Source organism: Kluyveromyces lactis (assembly GCF_000002515.2).
Source record: "Kluyveromyces lactis strain NRRL Y-1140 chromosome F complete sequence".
Taxonomy (NCBI): domain Eukaryota; kingdom Fungi; phylum Ascomycota; class Saccharomycetes; order Saccharomycetales; family Saccharomycetaceae; genus Kluyveromyces; species Kluyveromyces lactis.
This window is the reverse complement of record NC_006042.1, coordinates 2,353,737-2,375,603: the sequence shown is the minus strand read 5'-3', so window position 1 is coordinate 2,375,603 and position 21,867 is coordinate 2,353,737. Positions and strand designations below refer to the sequence as shown.

The 21,867-nt window shown below is 38.3% G+C and overlaps 12 protein-coding genes and 2 non-coding genes across 14 annotated transcripts; 7 read left to right on the top strand and 7 right to left on the bottom strand.

Moving 5' to 3' along the window:
- Positions 1 to 181: 181 nt before the first annotated feature.
- On the top strand, positions 182 to 1,411 carry YLF2 (Ylf2p; the record flags this gene model as incomplete). Its single annotated transcript, XM_456219.1, has 1 exon — positions 182 to 1,411. One exon carries the CDS (start codon positions 182 to 184, stop codon positions 1,409 to 1,411), a length of 1,230 nt encoding a protein of 409 aa, XP_456219.1.
- Positions 1,412 to 1,542: 131 nt separating this feature from the next.
- SNR69 lies at positions 1,543 to 1,650 on the bottom strand. Its single transcript, XR_002633615.1, has one exon. It is a non-coding gene; the product is annotated as a snR69 (small nucleolar RNA).
- Positions 1,651 to 2,530: 880 nt separating this feature from the next.
- RPS20 (40S ribosomal protein uS10) lies at positions 2,531 to 2,884 on the bottom strand (the record flags this gene model as incomplete). Its single annotated transcript, XM_456218.1, has 1 exon — positions 2,531 to 2,884. One exon carries the CDS (start codon positions 2,882 to 2,884, stop codon positions 2,531 to 2,533), a length of 354 nt encoding a protein of 117 aa, XP_456218.1.
- Positions 2,885 to 3,448: 564 nt separating this feature from the next.
- On the top strand, positions 3,449 to 4,720 carry KLLA0_F25520g (URC4/urg3 family protein; the record flags this gene model as incomplete). The annotated part of the gene is made up of 1 exon (XM_456217.1): positions 3,449 to 4,720. One exon carries the CDS (start codon positions 3,449 to 3,451, stop codon positions 4,718 to 4,720), a length of 1,272 nt encoding a protein of 423 aa, XP_456217.1.
- A 382-nt stretch (positions 4,721 to 5,102) lies between these two features.
- KLLA0_F25498g (uncharacterized protein) lies at positions 5,103 to 6,608 on the bottom strand (the record flags this gene model as incomplete). Its single annotated transcript, XM_456216.1, has 1 exon — positions 5,103 to 6,608. The coding sequence occupies one exon, from the start codon at positions 6,606 to 6,608 to the stop codon at positions 5,103 to 5,105; it is 1,506 nt and encodes a 501-aa protein (XP_456216.1).
- Positions 6,609 to 7,096: 488 nt separating this feature from the next.
- On the top strand, positions 7,097 to 7,867 carry NFU1 (Nfu1p; the record flags this gene model as incomplete). The annotated part of the gene is made up of 1 exon (XM_456215.1): positions 7,097 to 7,867. One exon carries the CDS (start codon positions 7,097 to 7,099, stop codon positions 7,865 to 7,867), a length of 771 nt encoding a protein of 256 aa, XP_456215.1.
- A 150-nt stretch (positions 7,868 to 8,017) lies between these two features.
- Positions 8,018 to 8,545, bottom strand: MCO14 (4a-hydroxytetrahydrobiopterin dehydratase; the record flags this gene model as incomplete). Its single annotated transcript, XM_456214.1, has 1 exon — positions 8,018 to 8,545. The coding sequence occupies one exon, from the start codon at positions 8,543 to 8,545 to the stop codon at positions 8,018 to 8,020; it is 528 nt and encodes a 175-aa protein (XP_456214.1).
- Positions 8,546 to 8,646: 101 nt separating this feature from the next.
- APM2 (Apm2p) lies at positions 8,647 to 10,170 on the top strand (the record flags this gene model as incomplete). The annotated part of the gene is made up of 1 exon (XM_456213.1): positions 8,647 to 10,170. The coding sequence occupies one exon, from the start codon at positions 8,647 to 8,649 to the stop codon at positions 10,168 to 10,170; it is 1,524 nt and encodes a 507-aa protein (XP_456213.1).
- Positions 10,171 to 10,229: 59 nt separating this feature from the next.
- Positions 10,230 to 11,693, bottom strand: KLLA0_F25410g (uncharacterized protein; the record flags this gene model as incomplete). The annotated part of the gene is made up of 1 exon (XM_456212.1): positions 10,230 to 11,693. The coding sequence occupies one exon, from the start codon at positions 11,691 to 11,693 to the stop codon at positions 10,230 to 10,232; it is 1,464 nt and encodes a 487-aa protein (XP_456212.1).
- Positions 11,694 to 12,236: 543 nt separating this feature from the next.
- OPI1 (transcriptional regulator OPI1) lies at positions 12,237 to 13,454 on the top strand (the record flags this gene model as incomplete). Its single annotated transcript, XM_456211.1, has 1 exon — positions 12,237 to 13,454. The coding sequence occupies one exon, from the start codon at positions 12,237 to 12,239 to the stop codon at positions 13,452 to 13,454; it is 1,218 nt and encodes a 405-aa protein (XP_456211.1).
- Positions 13,455 to 13,650: 196 nt separating this feature from the next.
- Positions 13,651 to 14,325, bottom strand: VPS24 (ESCRT-III subunit protein VPS24; the record flags this gene model as incomplete). The annotated part of the gene is made up of 1 exon (XM_456210.1): positions 13,651 to 14,325. One exon carries the CDS (start codon positions 14,323 to 14,325, stop codon positions 13,651 to 13,653), a length of 675 nt encoding a protein of 224 aa, XP_456210.1.
- A 391-nt stretch (positions 14,326 to 14,716) lies between these two features.
- KLLA0_F25344r lies at positions 14,717 to 14,788 on the top strand. The gene has a single exon. It is a non-coding gene; the product is annotated as a tRNA-Glu (tRNA).
- A 440-nt stretch (positions 14,789 to 15,228) lies between these two features.
- CLU1 (translation initiation factor 3 subunit CLU1) lies at positions 15,229 to 19,038 on the top strand (the record flags this gene model as incomplete). The annotated part of the gene is made up of 1 exon (XM_456209.1): positions 15,229 to 19,038. One exon carries the CDS (start codon positions 15,229 to 15,231, stop codon positions 19,036 to 19,038), a length of 3,810 nt encoding a protein of 1,269 aa, XP_456209.1.
- A 369-nt stretch (positions 19,039 to 19,407) lies between these two features.
- Positions 19,408 to 21,486, bottom strand: GAT1 (Gat1p; the record flags this gene model as incomplete). The annotated part of the gene is made up of 1 exon (XM_456208.1): positions 19,408 to 21,486. One exon carries the CDS (start codon positions 21,484 to 21,486, stop codon positions 19,408 to 19,410), a length of 2,079 nt encoding a protein of 692 aa, XP_456208.1.
- Positions 21,487 to 21,867: the final 381 nt, after the last annotated feature.

Genomic DNA, 21,867 nt, shown 5'->3' with positions numbered 1-21,867 from the left:
TAGTTGGTTCGTATTGTCTTATTGTAGAAGTTCGATTTCACATCTCATCCCATCATTTGTTTTTTTTTTTCAGATTCTGTCAATATAAGATACATTGAGTAATCAAATCTTGAAATAGTTCATAATACTTAAATTTCAATCAACTGACCTCAATGCAAGGTATTGCCTTGTGCCAACATACATGCATCTAATTCACCAATCTATAAAACGGTTTTATACCGTACTGGGACGACCTTCAAATAATCTAGCTTCAGGCATCGTTGGATTGGCCAATGTAGGTAAATCAACGTTTTTCCAGGCAATAACCAAGTCGAAATTGGGTAATCCAGCTAACTACCCTTTTGCCACTATAGAACCCGAAGAGTCCAAGGTTATTGTACCCAGCTTTAAATTGGACCATCTTCATAAACTCTATGAGAGTCAGAAGAAAATTCCAGCTACACTTTCCATTTTCGATATTGCTGGATTAACAAGAGGAGCATCAAGTGGGGAAGGTTTGGGAAACAAGTTCCTTAATGATATTCGGCACGTAGACGGAATATACCAAGTGGTTCGAGGATTTGAAAATGATGAAATTACTCATATTGAAGGAAATGTGGATCCAGTTAGAGACTTGTCATTAGTGCAAGATGAACTGGTGCTGAAAGATCTCGAATGGCTGGAAGGTGCAAGAGAAAGAATTAACAAAAAGATAAACAGATCTCCGAAAAACTCTCCAGAATTCTTAGAAATGCATCTTGAACTGAGATTGCTAGAGGAATTAGAGGCCCATATGTACGAGGGAAGAAAATTGTCACACTTCAAGCAGAACTGGACAGAGGAAGAGATTAAAATCCTGAATAAACACAACTTTCTAACAGCTAAACCAACCCTGGTTCTACTTAACGTTGCTCCCAAAGATTATCTTTTGCAAGAAAACAAATTCTTGAAGAAAATCAAGGATTGGATCCAAGAATATGCGCCTGGAGACGAAGTGATGCTGTTTAGTGCTGAACTTGAAACGAAGTACAACGAATTGGACAACAATCTCCAAGAATTTGAGGCTTTTTGCAAAGAGATCATCGGTAAAGAGAAGTTGGAAGTACCTCTGACAGCACTCCCAAATATTATCATCAAAATGAGAGAGTTATTGCAATTGATCAGTTTTTACACCTGTGGACCAATTGAGGCTCGTCAATGGACCATTAGGAAAGGAACGTTGGCACCAGAAGCTGCTGGAACTATCCATAGTGATTTAGAAAAGACATTTATCAGTGCTAACATTATAAAATTCGATGATATCAAAAAAATGGATCCTCCGCTTCAAGAGTCGCAATTGAAGTCTCAAGGGAAGATCAAAAGAGGCGGTAAACAATATGTGGTCGAAGACGGTGATATAATCCACTTCAAAGCTACTAGTGGTAAAAAATAATAGAGGCTATACCCATAGCAACACAAGATAATAGACTCAAAGGCGTACATACTGCAAGAATATAAGCTTTGTAAAGATCCGACATGTATAAAGAATAAAGTAAAGGCATTGTTTTCGTTTTCCATTGTATTACTAGTGATTATCAGAGCGTTTGACAGGTATCTCTTCTCATTTCTAATGATCGAAGAGCTGGGTTTATAGCATTGTCACTAAGGACATTTTCTCATCATTAAACTAATTATGGAGAAGCCCTCTCCTCTATCTTCAATGTCTTTCCTAGCGGAAGTACACGATGCTTCTGCTGAAGCACCTAAGTAACTTGATCTTAGTGGTTTAAATTCGATTACCGAATGCTTCGAGTATGGAAACGATCCGCATTTAATCTGAATGGTATTTTTAATCGATCTTTGTCAAGTATCAAGTTGCATCAATGTGTTCGAGTTCTTATACATTTGAAAGAAAACTTCAAAAAAAAAAAATTCGAAAAGAAAAAAAAAAACACATCCAAACTGGCGTTCATGAAATTCTTACATGAATTAGGGTTACAAAGTGATGTGGAAGAAAGGCCATTTGCAGAAGTCTCTGCTTCGAGTTGTCAGCTTGAATGCCTTGCTTTGAAGTCCCATGATTAAAATCATATTCCATTAAAAAAATATGTACGAATTATACACAAAGGATGGAGGGCACTAACACATGACAACAAAAAAGTTACTCATTCAAGCAACCAATAAACCAGACAGTAACCAAACAAATATGAGTGAGATGTTGGTAGAGGATATGATTATTTTTTAACCACTGATAGTAGAATAGAGGTACACGATAAACTACCCTACCTAGAGTGGGTTGTCATTTTTTGAAGTGTCAGAAAAAGGTTCCATCCTATATTGAACACAATTGACCATACTTTATAGGAGTCTTACTATAATCTTAGAGAATGAGGATACAAGAGCTTTCTTGAGACCTGGATATCGAATAAAAGTAAAATAAAAAAATTTGAATTCAAGGTATGTCGGTAGAAAACTCAAAGGATGTGCAGTAAATCTGGTCAACACTTTAGTTTCCTGCCCGTTATTCATTGAATGCCAATTTGATATTGACAATACATCATTATCGGTGCGTTTAGGCAGCGATGATGACTTCGACATCCACACCAGGTTCAATGGTGATTTGGGTGATTCTCTTGACGATGTGAGCTGGAGCTTCCAAGTCGATGTATCTCTTGTGGATTCTCATTTCGTAAGTATCCCAAGTCTTAGAACCTTCACCGTTAGGGGTCTTTCTGGTGGAGATCTTCAAGACCTTAGTAGGTAATCTGACTGGACCCTTCTTGACCAACTTGAAAGTTTCAGCATTCTTGATGATGTTGGCAGAAACGTTTTCCAATTGCTTGACCTTAGTGGAGGTCAAGTTAATTCTGATCTTGTGGATCACAACTTCTTGTTGTTGTTCAGATTTCTTTTCAACTTGAGACATCGTGTATACCTTTTAGTTTTATTGGTTTCTTATGACATGAATAGACTTAATATCTAATTGTAAGTAACCTTAACAATACCATGCTAATGCTCATCTATCTTGGAGAGCTTAGAATTTCAACTTCGGAGCACTAGCTTGTCGACATCATAGAACATCATGAAATTTTCATATAGTATTCTGTTTTAGGAAAGAGAGGATGATTATATCAAAAAAGTAGAATCCCATGGCATATATGTACGGGTGTATAAAGAATGAGCAGTCCCCGGTAATATCCGTCGGAGGTGCGACGGAGATTCTTGAACATTAAGGATCAATCGTTGCCAGAATAACGAAACAGGTCAATTGCAAAAGATAAGAATGCCTTTTTTGTGCAAACTAACGTTCCAATACACTTAGGATTGAATTAAGGATAATGTATGTGTACCATCCACGAAGTATATAAATACACTCATTAGTGAATGAAATAGTTCTATCCCAGTTGATACTTCGCTTAAACTAATTCTGATGGCATTGTATATTATCTCCCGTTGAAACTGTCAAAAACCAACATACTGGCTATTTATCATGACACACACAGAATGCGAAGACTTGGAGTACTTAAGATCCATTCAATCCGTTAGGGAAACTTGTAAGAAAGTATACGGCCCCCCTTTGCAAACAGAAAATGGTGACAGTACACATTTTGAAGTGGATCTGGGTAAAATGTCGAAAGTGACAGATTACTTGGTCAATATTATTGAAAGAGATTACAAGAACCTAGGCGATATTCCTGTTCATGGAAGATGGCAACATTTAAACTGTAACGGTATTGATAGAATGGGATCTCTCATTAATTCCTGGGCTGCCCAGAACATCGATCCTTTGGAGGTATGCAGACGGTTGATTGATTTGATAACGTTTAGTGTGATTGTCGATGCTGGTGCAGGTTCAGAATGGTCTTTTGTTGAGAAAGAAACTAAGATTAACAGATCAGAAGGACTAGCGGTGGCCTCTTTCTATATGTTCAAAGATGGTGCCTTATCGCATGATAAATCTCAGACAGTACAAGGTTCTAGATTGAAAGACTTCAGTCAACAAGATTTTGATAAAGGGTTTCAGATAAGTAGTAAGAACTCTTTGCAAGGTTACGAAGGTAGAATTCAGTTGATCAGAAGTTTAGGGAAATCCCTTTCTGAAAGACCTGAGTTATTCGGTGAAGATGCCAGGCCTGGTAATATAATTGATCACCTTTACAAATTAAATGGCTCTGAAAACATTGATTTGCAACAGTTGTGGGAGGTTCTAATGACTGGATATACCTCTATATGGCCTACTGGAAGATTAACTCTGAACGGTGAACCTTTAGGCGATTGCTGGGTGTATAAAACCGAAAACGATGAAATTATCGTGTCATTTCATAAATTGACGCAGTGGTTATGTTATTCATTATTGAGACCACTAGAGGAATTTGGCTACAAGTTCAATATATCTTCCAAGGACTTGCAAACAGGTCTACCAGAGTACAGAAACGGGGGGTTGTTCTACGATTTGGGTGTACTATCTTTGAAAGAAGAATATTTGAACATTGGATTGACTAATTCGAAGAAGTATGGATATGATCCGTCAATCCCAACATTCACGCCCGATGATGGTGTAATTGTAGAATGGAGATGTCTTACCATTGGGCTCTTGGACATCTTGTTACCATTAGTAAACGATAAATTAGGTTCTAATTTACAATTGTCACAGTTGATAGAAGCTGGAACCTGGAAAGCTGGAAGAGAAATTGCCGCAGAACTTAGATCAAAAACATCTGGGCCACCGATCAATTTACACAGTGATGGCACAGTTTTTTGAAAGGCTCAAGCAATTAGAACAGTTGGCTCCAACTTTGCCATATCCTATCTTGAATGTCATGATTCTAGTTTATATTTATAAATGTTTCATAATTTTGATTTTTAAAAGTGACGTTAAGAACTGAAAAGAATAAACGGAGTAGATTTTTGTATCGATGTGTTGACATATTGCATTTTTTTATTTACGAATATAATTAGACGCTGCTTGACTATACACACGCACTTATACTATGAATTCAACATAAAGAAGAAACGCCCTTATGAAGAATAAATTATCAGTTCAGTGGCAACTTCTGACGATCATCTAGAAAAGTAATTTATTTTTGGTGGCACATTGTTTCCCTGATAAATTTGGATAAAATAGCCTTGGGAAAATAATTCCTTCAGGCTGATGGTTGCACCGGCTTTTTCTTATCGTTTTCATCATCTGAGAAATTTAGGTCTGCTTCATTTGGTTCAGATCCGGCTGGTTGTTCGTACTCTTGGTTCCATTCTTGTTCCAAAGATTGCAAATCGTCTAGATCGAAATCTGCAACATTTTCTGGATCTGTTGGCAATTGTTGCGACACAGCTAACATATAAGAAGTAGATGTAGGTCTCCATGTGAAGGAAAGAGCAACGAATACGGCATAATATACCAAGGATGGCCAGAAATCCACAAAGAAGAATCTAGTTCTCCAATGTTGTTCGACCATCTCGATACTACTCATACCGATTAAAACAAAAGAGGATAGAATTATACCACCAAAAATAACGAATAAGGCGACATAAAAAATAATTATCAATTTTTTGTACATGCCCAATTTAACGATTTGCTTTTGTTGCTTCAAGTATTTGACAGTTTGATCGAGGGATTGTAGAATCAAGAAGTAGAAAATCATGAAACAGATGCCTAATGGGATAAAGAAAAACAATGGGACCATGGATGTCGAATCTGAAGGAGTCATATAGTTTTGAATAAGGGCAGCGACAGATATAGCAAACGTAAGTACGGAGAAAAATTGAACACGTCTCATCGTGGTCTTGTTCAATTTAGGGTAAACCACACCGTAACCTTTGCAAATAACAAGAAGTAAGAATAGAGACATGGTGATCTTTGCAGAGTTCAAGATTGAAACAATGACCATGTAAACAGTGGTACCAGCGGTCGAACCCTTAGTGTTCTTCAAGTCATAGTAACCCCAAATGAAGATTGTATCAATGGTTAAAAACACAAATGCAGCCAGTAAATATTTTTGCAAGGGCAATAGTTCATGCTTGTGTTTCCAGAAGGCAAATAAGTACAAGGCCATAGCGACAACATAAAAGATTGCCAATAACCCATACAATGGCAATTTGTTAATTTCAGAAGCAGCTAGATTACCAAAACTATTCCTGAAATTTACCTCAGCCTTGTAAGAGATCCCAGTGTCCTTAGCGTAAGTACCAACACAATAGTAACCAGTTTTCTTAATGGCATATTTGTCCTTCACAAGACCTGTATTTCCCACATAGAACGTATGAATGTCGGCACTTAATGACTTTTCGGTATCACTATCTGGATCATACGCTTCAGGTGAAATGATAAACTGGTTCTTGTTCTTTTCTTGACATAGATTCTCTTTTATCGCTTCTTCGTCACAGATATACTTAACTACACCCGCTTTCGTCTTAGCCCCAATGTGGATGTAATCTTGGAAATCAAAGATCACCACAGAGATGCCTTCTTTGTTCAATTTCTTTAAATCGAACGAAATATATGGATCTACACGACCACTCCAATCCTCTTTAGAATACATACCACTGCAGATTTGATTCTGCTTCTCTGTGATAGTACCCTTATTGGCCGTCGCAAAATGCAACCAAAGGGCCGTACAAAACAAAGTGACCCAATTCAATTTGAAATTCATCGTATTGTCTATCAAAAGCTAATTATAGGCCTTTATTCTCTCCTTTTTCCTAGACTCTCAAGAAAAGATCGGCAATTAGTTTTATTTCGTCTCTTTAAGAATCACACAGCCTCGGATATAAAGTAGGGTCCACAATTCACAAGCTACCACTGGATAAGAATAAATAGCACACAATTGGAAAGAAAAACCTTGTTCTTGTACAGTCGGAAACCGTCTCAGTATATTTTGCTGCCTTCCATTAAATTTTGTTCTGTTACGATATCTAGTGGGTCATTTCTTGTAAAAGGGACCTTTTATTTTCTCATTTCTCTAAAATGTTCAATCCATAAATTATCTGAAAAAACGTAATTTTCAAGAGATTTCGAATTAAAGGAATTTCCTCTAGTATTACAAAGCACTCATCTTATGCTAAGATGATTAACAAGTGGTTTGTGCATATATAGAGAAAGGATGAGAAGTTGCAAGACAACGGATTGTAAACTGCGAGGATGTTAGGAAGGTTTAGTTTTGGTCCCAAGTTTTATAAGAGCGTACATCGAACGGTGTTGAATCCCGTATGGCAGAGGTCTATTCATATCAAGACACTTACAACGCCTAATGAGAATGCATTGAAATTTGTTTCCACAGATGGGGGGCTGCTACAGGAGAAAGGCACACAGAGTGTTGAGATCAAGAACACTGATGAGGAGCTTTTGAAACATGCTCCATTCCCATCTAAAGTGTTCCAGCAATGTCCTGGTGTTGAAGCAATGATGATCGGTGATGATTTCGTCACTATAAATAAAGATGAACTGATTCATTGGAACCAAGTGACTCCTACGGTGATAGATCTATTGGTACAACATTTAGCCAGTGGGAAGCCCACGTTTTTACCAGATTTCTTCGACGTGAAAAAGTCTTCCGAAGTTGGGTACGATGTGGACATTCCTAAATTTGAATACGATGAAGATGAGCAAGAGATCAGCGAGATGATCGATGAATTGATTCAGACAAGGATCAGACCTGCTATTATGGACGACGGTGGTGATATCCAGTACCGTGGATGGAATCCGGAGACAGGGACAGTTTATTTGAAGTTACAAGGTGCATGTAAGTCATGTTCGTCCAGTGAGGATACCTTGAAGCATGGTATTGAAGCTATGTTAAAGCATTACATCGAAGAAGTAGAGGACGTGGTTCAGATCTTGGATCCTGAGGAGAAGATTGCACTTGCGGAGTTCGAAAAACTTGAGAAGAAGCTGGAGAGCAGTAAGAGATGATTGCAATTGCCCAGTATGTCACTTCTTTCTAGCAATGAAAGAAACGTACAGGCATAACTAAGACTAAGCAAGGAATGAATCATGACAGCATGTATTTGCAAGGTATTATGCAAAACAGAAGTACACTATTATTTATTTATTTAATACATTCTATTTATCCCCTATTAGGATGCCCTTCTTGGGATCGATTTGTTTGATGTATTTTTCAATCCGAGAAGCCATCATGATATCAGCATCGGAAATACCAGATACATCATGCGTAGTGAGTCTGAACTGAACTCTGTTGTAGGTAGTAGTAATTGTAGGATGATGGCCCCATAAGTGTGACCTCATGGCAACTTTGTTCAAAAAACTCCATGTCTCTTCAAAATCTCTGAACTTATAATCTCTAACCAATTCATTCTCCATTAATCTCCATTTAGGCAATTTTCTGAGTTCTTGTGTCAGAAGTTTTGGTGGCAACAGCACTGGTACCTGTTTTACTATCTTATTGTACATGTCTATACTATTCAGTGCTTGAAGAGTGGCATTTATTACCTTTTCCAGCATCTCTCTATGCGTAGTTGATAGAATTCCAAGATGTAAGAAATCTTTATTAACTAAAAATATTGAGAAGAAACAAAACACAAGAAGCACCATTTTATCAAAAGTGCTTTGAACAAACACCTTCAAAGCCATTTATTCTAGCATATATAGTAACTGCAAACCTAACCGAGACCTGAAGTAAATTTAGAGTGCCGAGTTAACTATCAACTGATGGTCAAATCAGCCTTGTCATAATGTCATCATGTTTCCTTTTGCTCGATGAGACGTATGAACCGCTAATAAGAAGAGCACTACGACCGATCCATTTCCTTGATGATGCTATACTTCAATTACAGAATAACCTTAAACATCATAAGGGATGCACAAAACCTATATTCGAAGGCAATGGGTGGCATTACGCTGTGATAACTCGTGATAACCTATATTTCGCTATGATAATGCAAGTGAATAATAGTGTTTCTCCCATAAGTGTGTTACATTACTTAGATGAAATCTACCAGTTATGCAGGAAATTTATGGGCATGAAGCTTAACAAGCTCAATGTACGAGATAACTTCCATTTAATTTTCGAAGTTATTGAGGAATCATCCGATTATGGTATCATACAGGTTACAAACTATAATATTATACATGATTTCATAAAGGTAGAAGTTATCAAACCCGACGATGATTCCGAGAATACAGCCTCTGAAAAACATGAGCTGCCACCAGGTGACCAGGATGAAACATTCATAAACAGTTATATTCTTCGAACGATGACATCTGCTGTCTCATGGCGTCCTAAGGGTATCCATTACGGTAAGAACGAATTCTTTCTTGATGTAATTGAGAAATTAGAATTCATTATGGATTTCGAGGAAGGTGTGGTCAGAAATAATGTAATCAACGGAACAATAATATGCCGGAGTTATTTGTCTGGTATGCCTCAATTGAGTATAGGATTGAATAAGTTGATGCAGAAGAATGTACACTTCATGAAACGTTTAAAATTCCATGAATGCGTAGACCTGCATACCTTAATCAAGGAAGAATCTCCAGTTATTAAGTTTATTCCACCGGATGGAGAATTTGAGCTTTGTAATTATAAATTGAATAGACCGCTACTTGATGAACCAGTTATAAAACTACAGTCATTCGGGCTATCCCAAAAACCTAGAAAGAACCAAGAAACCCAGGATAAGCTATTGTTGAAAGCTGCCATAACTACGCATTTCAAAGCTCAGGATAGTGCAAAGGAGCTTTTAATTAAAATTCCGATAAAGTCAGTTATTCGAAAGTGGAATATTGACCTCGAAAAGCCGCCCCTGTTTAAAAGCGATATAGGAGATGTTGTGTTCGACATAACAGCGGGTTCGATAATTTGGAAAATTAACAATTTGAAGGGTGGTCATGGAAACAAGAATTATGGGCTTAAATGCATGTTTGAAATATGGGACCGCCAGATTCATGAAGCTTTAGAGGTGCAGCTACGAAATTCCATGGACCCACCACCTTTAAGGACTGGCCCCAAACTAGAGAGAATTTGGGATCAGTACCATGGAAAAACTACGGAATATGATGGCAATGAGAACCAAAAAGAAGATGTAGACAAGTTCGCGTTAATTGCTATGTCGTTTGAAATCCCTTATTATGCAGTGAGCGGTTTAAAAGTTGAGTATTTCAAGATCGAAGAACCTCAATTAAACTACCAATCTTTCCCATGGGTTAGATACAAGACAGTCAATGATAACGAATATATATACCAGGTTTCCATTTAGTTAAAATTACCAAACTATATAGAGAAAAAGAATAGATTCTTTTCCCGTCAGATAGATAATTACGTGAGATCGTCGGCTATTTCTTTCAAAAGAGCAACTTTGCCTTTGAGGTCTGCTTCTCTCTCGGCATACGAAATCTCCCAATTATGCAACAGTAGTTGTTTGTTGCTTTCAATTCCTATCCTGCATTCCTCCCTAATCTGTAATTGGAATTGCTTTAACATGGAATACCAGGTATCCTTTACACGTTTCAGGCCTAAAACAATACCTAACGAAGATAATGCTCCCATCGAGTAGGCTGTACATAACTCTGTTACAAATCCTCCAATGGAAACAGCTATTAGTGGGAATTGCAACTGTAAGAAATTCAAGTAAACTGCCTTATTAATTTCTTTGTGTAAAACAGGTACTTTGTTCCTAGCATAATCAGGGTCTATAATGGATAGCTTATCCTGAGGTATGCCTAAAGATCCATAAATATGTGATAAATTTTGAACCATTTGAAGATCATTCGTAATGTTACAAAGTTCGTGTAATTTCAACGATAATTTGGATTCGGAATATGTGTAAACTTTCCAAAGGGAAAGTTGTTTGGAAGCAAAATCAGATAATAGAGGTTCGATAGATGTTTGCAACTCTTTGTGTGCTTCTCTGGACCACTCTTCTATAGTACCGTTAACTGACGCCTTAGAGTTCTTCAATTTCTCGTATTTTTCCACTGAATTGTCTTCCTTAAAGATCTCTCTCAAGACTGCTCTTTCCAAGTCACAGAATATTTGTTCTTTACCCTGAAGTCTAATCTTCAATTGTTTTGATATATTTAAAATATTAGTGCTGTCTAGACACTCCAAATATTTCGACACTAAGGATTTATCCTTGGCAAATTGCAATGAGACATCAAATGCCGCTACAGGATCAATTTCATGTCCATGTAAAGATGAAACTGATGATGAATCCGTGGAATCAACAAAATGAGAAGCAGTGCCGGATCTAGGTACCACCATAAAACTAGGCCAAATGGGCTCTGGGAAAGTCTGCTTCTCCACATACAAATGACATTGATCAGCGCCCTGATTCAGGGTCTGTTTGGATTCGTCACTGATTTCCAAAATTTCACATTCAGCTTCCGCCAGCCAGGGGCTGGGCAAATAATACGTCACAGTATTATCCAACCCACTAACACTATCAACACGAAACTCATCCCCATGGCGTACCAAACTCGTTTTGCTCCTGTCCCTTTGTAACCATTGCTCCATCCAACTCTTATCCGTGCTGTAAACATCCATCAATAGAACGTCGAGCAACTTCCCAACCTCTGAGCCACGAAATCCACATCTAATCCTAGCATCTTTCACGTTCGGCACAGTCAACAATGGCAATTTCGCAGGAGCTATTTCCCTCTCCACCTCCGGTCTCTTATAATAATACTTGGCAGCTAATTCATCCCAGCGACCGTAGCCCCGCTGGAAACTGCAATATCGGCTCAATGGTTTTACAAATAATCCAAACACTTCTTTCTGCATATCATTCACACCGTGAGACGTCTCACACACCACTGCCTAAGCTGCCTTTCCACCAATTCCGACTACTGGTAGTCATTTTCTTCCTACTGTGACATATCCGTGTGTGGTCTTAATTTTTCACATTTTTCTCATGCTAAGTTCCGAAGTTGATCCTTTAGAACAATGTAAGAAAAGGAAAGCAAATGAAAAAATGAAAATGTGAAAAGTGTATTAGTTAATTCACAAGATGAGATACGAGGAAATAGCAAAGAGCACGGTCCTATTTGTTTATATATCTGGATACCAGAGCGATTTGTGCTTAGATTTGTCCACACATTTTAAATCAGTACGTTACACTTTTTTTGGTCTGGTAAGGGTTACATTTGAGTGATTAATTCATATGGGTTGTTTGTGGAGTCAGACCTTGTGAAAATATAAGAAACAGACCTTACGAGCGTAAACACAGGGGACTTTGAAGAAAGGTCAGGCGCATTTTCATATATAATACATCGCTGACTCACCCTCGAATAAGGCAAGGAAAGATAAAATTCAACGGTACGGAAAATGTCTGAGGATAGAGGTAACCAGTCTACTATTAAGTTTACTGTGAGTAAAGACTCAGAAGAGATAGCTGTCGAGGCTTTGGATAAGCTGCGAAACGGTGATTACAGTGTTACACCGAGTGGCAGCGAGAGCAGTGGTAAAAGTGAGAGACTACTAGATAAGATGAAGCAGAGTGCCGTTGATTTATATGAGCAGACACGTACGAACCATCCAAAATTAATCAGAAGGGCGGACCGGCTGGTGAAGAAGATCGAAAAAACTTCTGGGATATGGATCGGCGCTGCGAAAAGAAAGATAGATGAGGTGGATACACAAAGCAACGGCGATGATGATGACAGCGATGATGCTTGTGTTCATGGTTTGGATATAGAACATATTAAGGTCCAAGGGAAAGAGATTTGTGTTACGGGAAAAGAACGTGGATCGAAACGGAGACGGATTAAGGAAAACTTGAAGGAATATCAGTTGAATATGTCAATCGAATCGAAGAAGCGGCTAATGACATGCCTAGGATTATTGAAACTAGCCAATAAACAATTATCGCAAAGGGTGATGTCTCTTCAAGATGTAGTGAAAAAGGAGCAACTACGACGTCGGTCACCTTTACCAATCAGCAGCTCGATAGATGCTGAAGTACGACCACGGAACCATTGCTCGGTGAGGGAAACTACTTCATCAGCTGAACATCCGGGGCACGATCGTGATGAAGAAGAAGACGAGCAGTTCTTTGATGCGTCATCCCAGCTTAATGAGCAAGCGGGTAATCGAAAGCAAGATGATACAAACAAAGAACAAGAAGATTTAGATATTGATGCTGCTGCAAATGATATCCAGTTGGAAGTGGTCGGTACGTTGAAAAAAGTTTACTCTGTTGTATCAAGATTTACAGGAAACTCTTTACCAGAACCTGCTAGGTCCCAGGTTCGAGAATCTTTACTAAAACTACCAACAAAGTGGATGATCAATTCCGAAAAACCTAACTCCAAAAGAATCTCCTCCAATAAGAGAGCCTTACTTCTTGCCCAGGAAGCACTAGATATGGTCGGGAATGTTATGAACGTGGTCGATGGCACTTTAGGGAAAGCTGAGGAATGGGTCAAAAACAAACAGGAACTGAAGCAAATGCTGATGGAACAGTTCAGACATGAGCAGTTAAAGCAACAAGTAAAACATCAACTTACAAAGGAAAGCGCCTCATCTACCCCTTCAAACGCTTGAAAGATTTCAAACTTATCCTCTATTTCTCTACATGGAGCGATTCGACAAACAGAATCGCTTTTCTACGGCCATGGCTGGTGTTATCGGAAGATTATAAGAACATCCTAGATTTTGGCAAAACTGAAGTTTATGTAGACTCTAACGCCGATCGTACTAATTTATCTTAGTATATTGTAAATGTTAAATAATAAAAATACTATCCCTGTAATGCGTTCAACCTCTCCTTCATCGCCTTGATCATATTATCGGCCTCTGCATCGATATTTGATTCAGGGACAACTTCTTGTTCTGCTGGTGGTGGTTCAGATAATACGACATTTGGCGTTTCTTCCACTTTACCCAATTTCTCACTAGTATACTCAGCTACGATTTGGTCTACTTGTTCGTTGATTTCTTCTTCTTCTTCCATGTCCTCATATGATTCCATAGCGTCATCCATCATTTCAGTGATAATACCAGATTTCACCAATTCTTTCTCTAACTCTATCATCGTCCCACGAAGCTGTGGAAGCCTTACTAAAGAGTTTACATCCCTCATCAATACCGCACTTTGTGCCATTTTGTCTTGTAACTTATTCATTTGGAAACATTCTTCTATCTTCATCCCCACAGATTGTAACTGAGCTTTAGAAGTATACATTCTATTGTATTGTTTGTTGACATGGTAAAGTTCCTTCGCATACAAACGTACTGTCTTGATATCGTTCTGCTTCGCAGCTTGCTTGATGAGCTGCTGTGTTTTGGCTTTCAACGAAGATAACTCATTTAAGGATTTCGAAAGTTGTCTATCATTCTTCCTTAATATTGATTTAAGTTTACGATGTTGTTCCTTGGGATCAGGTCCCCAAATAGCAGTCTTTATGAAGTTCATTATAAGCTGAGCACACAACTACCAGTTAAATTAGAGTAGTTGTCGATAGAAACTTAAATCTGCGGTCCATATAATGACTCTTTTATATCAGTCTGGTTTTTTTGGTTTGGTCCATCTTAAACTAATTATGTGCAAACATATTTTGAATGTCTCTCAATGCTGATCACTAAAATTAAATATTTAAAAAGCGTAAACAGGGCATTTGGAATCATCAAAATTTTGAATGACTTTTTCATTAGCATGAGCTGTTATATCAGCCTGTACTTATGGAGACATAATGTATGTAATGTATATATATATATATATATGTGTATGCACATGTGGCATTCACATGACATTGCCGTGGTAATGTAGGTGAATTCCGGTAACAGTTACTCATCCAAAGTTACTATCCGATATAGTGTAACGGCTATCACATCACGCTTTCACCGTGGAGACCGGGGTTCGACTCCCCGTATCGGAGTGTTCTTTTTGTTTTTTATATCCATTTATTAAAGTGCTCCAAGGGCACTGAGTTTTCCTCGCACGGGCAAGTTATCTTTCAGGCAGTTGTAGCTAATGATTTACCGTTGAAGTTAGCAATGCTTAGCCTAGCATTAACATCATAACTAGCCAAATGTTTCATTGTATCAACTCTTCTTTCTACGTGATCATTATATACATAACTTTGGTCCGATGACGGACGTCGTTCGAAAACTGGAAAATGAAAAGTTGAAAAAAAAATTGTCGAAATATTTCAAGTAGCATAATCATGAGAGTATAGTTTTGAGATTTAATTATTCATTCGAACCTGTTTTAACAATCTTATTTGCCTCATATTACCAAGTAACACTTCGCAAAAGGACTTGAATCTCAGTCCCGTAAAGTAGTGTTAAAGACTTGAATTTTTGTTCACCAACTGAAATGTCAGCAGATAACATTGAGGTTATAGTGAAGGGCACTCCGTCCTACACTAAGTCCAAGAATTCTGATATAAAGTATCAATTGGGTAAAGAGTCGAATGTTTCTCATTTGAGGACTTTCCTTTCATTTGAAGAATCTACTAAATTCTACACCTCGTATGACTTGATTGAAAACAGTCGTGTTGTAGATGATGAAGACGTTTTAGGAGATTTGGCTGGTAACGGTTCATCTTTGACTTTCCAATTTAAACCAAAGGCGTATAACTTGGTCACCGCAGTGCAACACATTGTTGGCTTGAGAGAAACATTGGGGTTCTCTTCAGAGTTAGAAGATGGTATTTCCGAGTTTGCAATCTCTTCTGGTTCTCAGTTCCAGGACATGAGCCTTGAACCTAATTCCGAAAAGTCAAATGGTTCTGAAACCACTATATCCGATCAAGAAAAAGTCAAGTTTTTGCAAACATGCAACGAATTATTGGAATCTACCAACACAGATTTCAACATCGCATCTTTGAAAACTGGGAATTTATTGGTCACTCCAGTACTAAAGTCCCTACATTTTTCTGCCTATAACCCTGTTCCAGCTTTCTATAAGAATAAGGGCCATTTATTGTACCTACAAGCTAGCACTCTAGAAAATGAAACGTTCCACATTACTACAAGCATTTCCGGTTTTTACGTTAACAAATCTAGCTCTGTCAAGTTTGACCCATCTCCAAAAGATGAATTCGAACCAAAGTTTAATCTCATTGACCTTTTGACTCAAGTTTCAAAAAAGTTCCACCAACACGTCACATCTTTGAGAAACAAGTTGTCTTCCACGGATAGCGCACAATACGTGAAGCCTGCTTCCTGCTTTTTGAGCAAACCGTGGCTAGTTTCCCAGTTGCCTTCTAATAATGGCGATTTCATGCGCACTCAATTGGAGCACTTCAACAACGATGACGAAAGGAACTTCTGTGATGAATTCCAAGCCATTAAAGATTTAGAGATCAACTCATCCTATGACCGTTTGAAGAATGAAAAGATTACCGCAGGGCTGATCCATGAATTTAACTCTGAAGCAGTGAAAGGCGCTATGGCAATTTTCAACAATGAACTAACTCCAATCGACCCGGGTACTACCGGAGAAAATGCAGTATATTTCCACAAATCATTAATTTTCTCGTTCGTTGCCGATGTGAGTGGGACTTATTCTTCAATTGGTGGTAATGAAGCTGCGTATGCCGTTGCTAACCAAGACTTACAAATAATCAACAGTCTAAATCGTCTAGGTTTGAAGGGCATTCGTCATTGTTTGACAGCCATAATTGATTACGCGGGTCACCGTTTGTTAGTCCAATCTCCAGTACCTGGATTATTGACTCCAGTCGGTGTCAACATTATCGTGGATGAAGAGGATAAAGAAGTTGCTGAACCCATGGAAACTCTAATTTCTGTCAATTACGGTTATGATGATTTCGTCGCAACACTCAAGTTTGATGAAAAGTTCCATGAAAAAGTCTGTGAATTCTCAAAGAATTTCTATCTAAAAGAACACAAGGTTGAAGAAGTAGATTTGAGAATTTCCAGCAAATCCAAGGGTATTTTCGGCGTCGATCAAAGAGCGTACATTTTGGATCTTGCCAACACCAACCCAGTGGATATTGAATTCGTCAAAGCTCACTATGATGATGTTAAAGAGAATAAGTATCCTCACAGACAGGTGTTGCTTCGTCGTGAACTTGTTGAAAGATGGAGAGCTGAGAAGATCGCTGCATCCGGAAAGACTCTACAAGAAGCATCAGAAGATGTTTCTTTCATCTACAATCCGGATGCCTATGTCATTGATGGCGTCGAAGATGAAAACGTTGCTGATATGTCCAAATTCTTGAATGACACTGTTCTCACATTGTTTTTAGAAGATATTTTAAAAGGAAATTCAAACATTCCATACGATGGTCAACATCTTACTGATTTGTTCCACACCAATGGTGTTAACATGCGTTACTTGGGTAAAGCTATCGAATTTGTTAAAGCGAAATATGAAGATCAAAAACAGGAGAGAGCAAAGTATCTTTCCAAAATTGAACAAGAAAACAAGGAATATCAAGATTGGGAAACTGGTTACCTTGTTAAAGTTGAAAAATTGATCAAGGAAAGACAAGAGGAGATCAACAAATACGTTCAGCAAGGGAAGGAAGTTCCATCCAAATTGAAAGAACAAATCCAGCTTGACAAAGCAGATTTGAAAGAACCTGTCAGGAACGAAGGCTGTACCGTCGAGGTAGATCAATTTGAAGGGTTGATCGCGGTCTGTGAACTTGAGATGATCGCTCGTTCTATTAAACATATTTTTAGACAACAAAGCAAAAAACTCTCATCTCCAACTCTTGTGCCACATTTAGTTGCATTTTTCTTGAACTTGTTGTTTGGTAAATCTTACAACGAAAGTGTCACTGTAGAAAATTTGGATGCTTTGTTCGATATCAATGAGCTAGAATTTGCTCAATACACCAGAGAACAACTAATTGAAGAAGTGAGAGTTCAAGCAAAACTTCGTTTCCGTTACGATCTAACTTCTGAATGGTTCGATATCAATGAAAAGAGGTTTTCCAAGTATGCTTTAATCAGGGCCATCGCCCAAAAGTTCGGTATTCAATTGATCAACAAGGAATACTTCTTCACCAAAGAACAATATGAAAAGTGGAAACAAGCTCAAGACAAAAAATTGAGAAGCAAAATCGTTGATCCAAAACAAACATTTTCTATTAATGATTTCTCTTTAAGACCAGTTATCAAGGGAGCAGAATTTCAAAGCTTGATTGCTGAAGAGTTGTGGATTCAAGGGGCTTCTCTAGTTAATGCTGTAAGTGTTGAAGAGGAGGAGGCTGAGAAGAAAAAAGAAGAATCAAAGAAAGCTGCAGCTGACGGTGAGGACGCCGGATCTTCTGGAGCAACTTCGAAAGAAGAAGAGCAAGCCAAAGAACGTGCGAAGAAAATGAATGAAGCTCTCACTTTGCTTGGTCAAAGTATTGCATTCCGTGAAGATATTTTCGGTTTAGTTCATCCATCACTCGTTTCTTCGTATTTGTTACTTTCTAATATGTATTCTAGATTGGGCCAGTATTCACAAGCTGTTACTTTCTGTAACAAGGCTGCTTTGCTTTCCGAAAGGTGTTACGGTGTTGATTCATTTGAAACCGTTAGAATTTTGTCAAACTTGGCATACCTTGAATACGGCCAAGGCTCTATCTACAACTCTGCGCTTGTATTGAAGAAAGTCCATGAATTATTGAAGCTTTTAGCTCCTTTTGTCCACTCTGGTAGGGTTAATGTATTCAATTTATTATTCCAAATTGCTGCTAGTACTGAGGATAAGAAAGTTCAGATCAAGATTTTGAACAAGCTGTCTGAGTTGCTTCTAAAGATCACTGGTAGCGAAGAAACATTACCATATGGTCAAAATGAATCACGTATTGCCAACTTGTATACCTCTTTGGATGACATGTCTCATGCATTATCTCATATTGAGAAAGCCAAATCCATTTTCTCGAAAGAATTAGGGTTAAATGATCAAACTACCTTGACTTCGAAACAATGGTCCGAAACTATTAAAGGTATTATTACTAAGCAACAACAAGAAAAGAAACTCGCTTCCGCTCAGCAAGCAACTAAACCAGCTAATATTTCTCAAAAGAAAGGTAAAAAATCGTCCAGCAGCAGCCCTGCTCTAACCAACAAATCAGTTGATGAACTTTTACAATTCATTGAAGGCCCAGGTGCGTCCAAGTCTTCTAAAAAATCAAAGAAGAAGCACACTAAAAATTAGGTCCAATGTAAGACCTCTTTATGAGTTCATGTATATATATATTAATGAGTATGACTTGTAAGTACGTTATTGAATAGCAGTTTTGCCCTTTCACGATAGTTCCCTCCGTTTTTAGTAGTCTGTGATTATAAAAATACATATGAGCAACTCATGTGAAGAAGATACTCTATTCCAAAGTTGTTACCGAGAATAATAAGCTTGTAATCAACATCTGTTAAATGAACGATATAACTTTATAAAAAACCCTTGAAGTTAGTATTAACTGGGAAACTGAAACTATGAACAGAATATAATCTTAAGTAAACCTGTTGCCTAAGAATCGAGCGATGGATATTATTAGATTAGGGAAAAAGTAATCAGAGAATTAAATTATAAGGACAAGGTCAACCATTCCCAGCTGGTTACATCTCCAGGGGGTTTCCCTTTGTTTTTTGGATTTTCAGTTTGTGATTCCGCTTGATGTTGATATTGCGATGATTTTTGATTATCTTTCTCTACTTGGGAGGATTGTTTGCGAATAAAATCTTGATCCATAAAACCTTCCAAATTGTTCGAGATCTGCGCGGATTTTGCTGGTGATTCATCGTTGAAAGATTCTACTTTACCGAGACTGGGAAAATTGAAAAGAGCATTTTGCGGCAGTGATGGAGAGGCGCTTCCCTGCCTTTGCAACTGCAAGTTCGCAGTTGGTGTTGTTGGTTTACCCAGTTTTTTCTTCAAAGCATATCTCTTCTTATCTGGGGAGATGGCGTTTGTCGGAGAGCCGGTAGAAATCGCAGAGTTATTATTCTCGTTGATCCCGCTGTTGATGCTTGCGTTACTGTTATTGTTACTTGATGCTAATCCACTTGTTAAAAGTGACGATACTTGTTTAGATTTGTTAGATGATCTTTGTCTCTTCTTGATCACATCCTTTTTCAAGGACAATGGCCTTACAACACCGTGAAGTTTCAAAAACAAACCACAAGCATTACACAACGGGTTACCTTGAGGATCTCTTCTCCATAAGGGTGTCGTCTTCGTATGACAATTTGAACATTGAGTTTCTGTCTTAACTCCTGAATCTTGTCCACTGTTAGCACCCATGGCATTTTCTCCTCCTTCATTGTTAAGTTGGTTCAATGAAACGGATGATCTTCTAGAACCTGTCTTATTAATTGGCTTCTTTCTTATGGAGTTAGCCAAAGATCCACGTCTTGTTCCTTGAGAAGTTGACATGTATGAAGTTGGAGCTGTTCCAGAACCTATTGATAGATTATTTGGTAAAGAAGAACCGAATGAGCTGTTACTTCTTGATAAAGTTGGTTTCCTAATGGATATTGGGTTTACAGAAGATACCGCAGTAGAGGGACGTCTTTGTAATTGTGATTGTGATTGAGAATGCTGTTGCTGATAATACATTTCTTTCAAAGAAGCGGTAGAAGTAGTAGAATGTAATGGTGGCCTTTGGGAGTCATAGTCGGGATTCTTCAAAGTGGAAAGACTAGAAGAGCCGGTAAAAGAAGTCATGATATCCGAGTCATCGAAAAAGGAACCTGTCCCCTTATGACTAAATCCACCAAGCAAGGATGGATCGGAAGGATCATTAGTGTGTTTCGCATAAATAGAGTTACCATCATTTATCATTGCCGGCGATGCACTAGAGTTTTGAGTACCATCGGTGAGCAACACATCATCGGCTTGTGAGCTAAGTTCTGATTGTTGTAAATGTTCTATCAAATGGTAATCTGAAGAAGCGGAGGTAACTTGATTGAGATCCATAGACATAAATCCTACGTTTCTATCGTGATCCGAAAACGATCCGTAATGACCGTCAAACGCTGTTGAATGCAACTGCGGATTCGATTGTTCGCTTTGTGAGGATGAGTAATTGGACATCGATACATCGGCATTTAGATTCTTTGGATTGATACTCTCAGTAATGCTACCGTTCAAACGTTTCAGATGGCTAACGTAATCGAAATCATCCTCAGCATTGTCTATGTCTTTACCCATATCAACGTCTTCCACTGCTTCCGTAGTGTTCTCATTCTCACGTTGTGAATGATGAGGGGGAAGTTCAGTGAGCCCATCGAGAAACGAGAGCGTAGGATCCAACGCTATATTTGTATGGTTTGAACTGGCCAGTTCTGAAGCCTTCCAATCGTGTAGTGCAAAAGAGACCCCATCAAACTTCAAAGGATTATTATTACCACCATTGGAGCTGTTATATACAGTAGTCGCAGTATTGGTATTTGCACCAGATGCCTCGGTACCGGTGTTTTTATCCGAACCGCCGGATGAGGCATGCTTGTGGAGTTTCATACCCATCATACGCCACGTCAAATTTGACATTCGTTCTCTATAGGGCAACGAGGCCTTGGCTTTCGAATACATGCGCCATAACGCCTCGGTGCTCGGGTCTTGAATCGCTTCTTGAAGCTTTCTTGAATATTCCTCTGTGCCCATCGCAATCAAAATATATGTTTAATAATATAATGTGTCAACACAAATCCGCAGCGAAAGCGCTTTTTTTAATCCTTAGGTATATTCTGACTTTTTCCTATCTGATTCTGGCTATTAATCCTTTCCTCGAGCAATAATTCCAACTTTTACCTTCTTATTATAACTAAATTCCAGGGTACGAGACCAGATTGAAGCAGGTCAAAACAGCGCAAACAAAGTACACTCACACACTCACAAACAGGTCAGTGAGAAAAAAAGCGTCTTTCTTGCTTACCTTTGTGAAGAAAGCAGATTATGTCAAAATATACATAAAGAGGGACTCATTGTCAGAATCGTTTCTTATAAGTCAAAAAATAAAACCGTTAACAAAATTCATTAGATTTA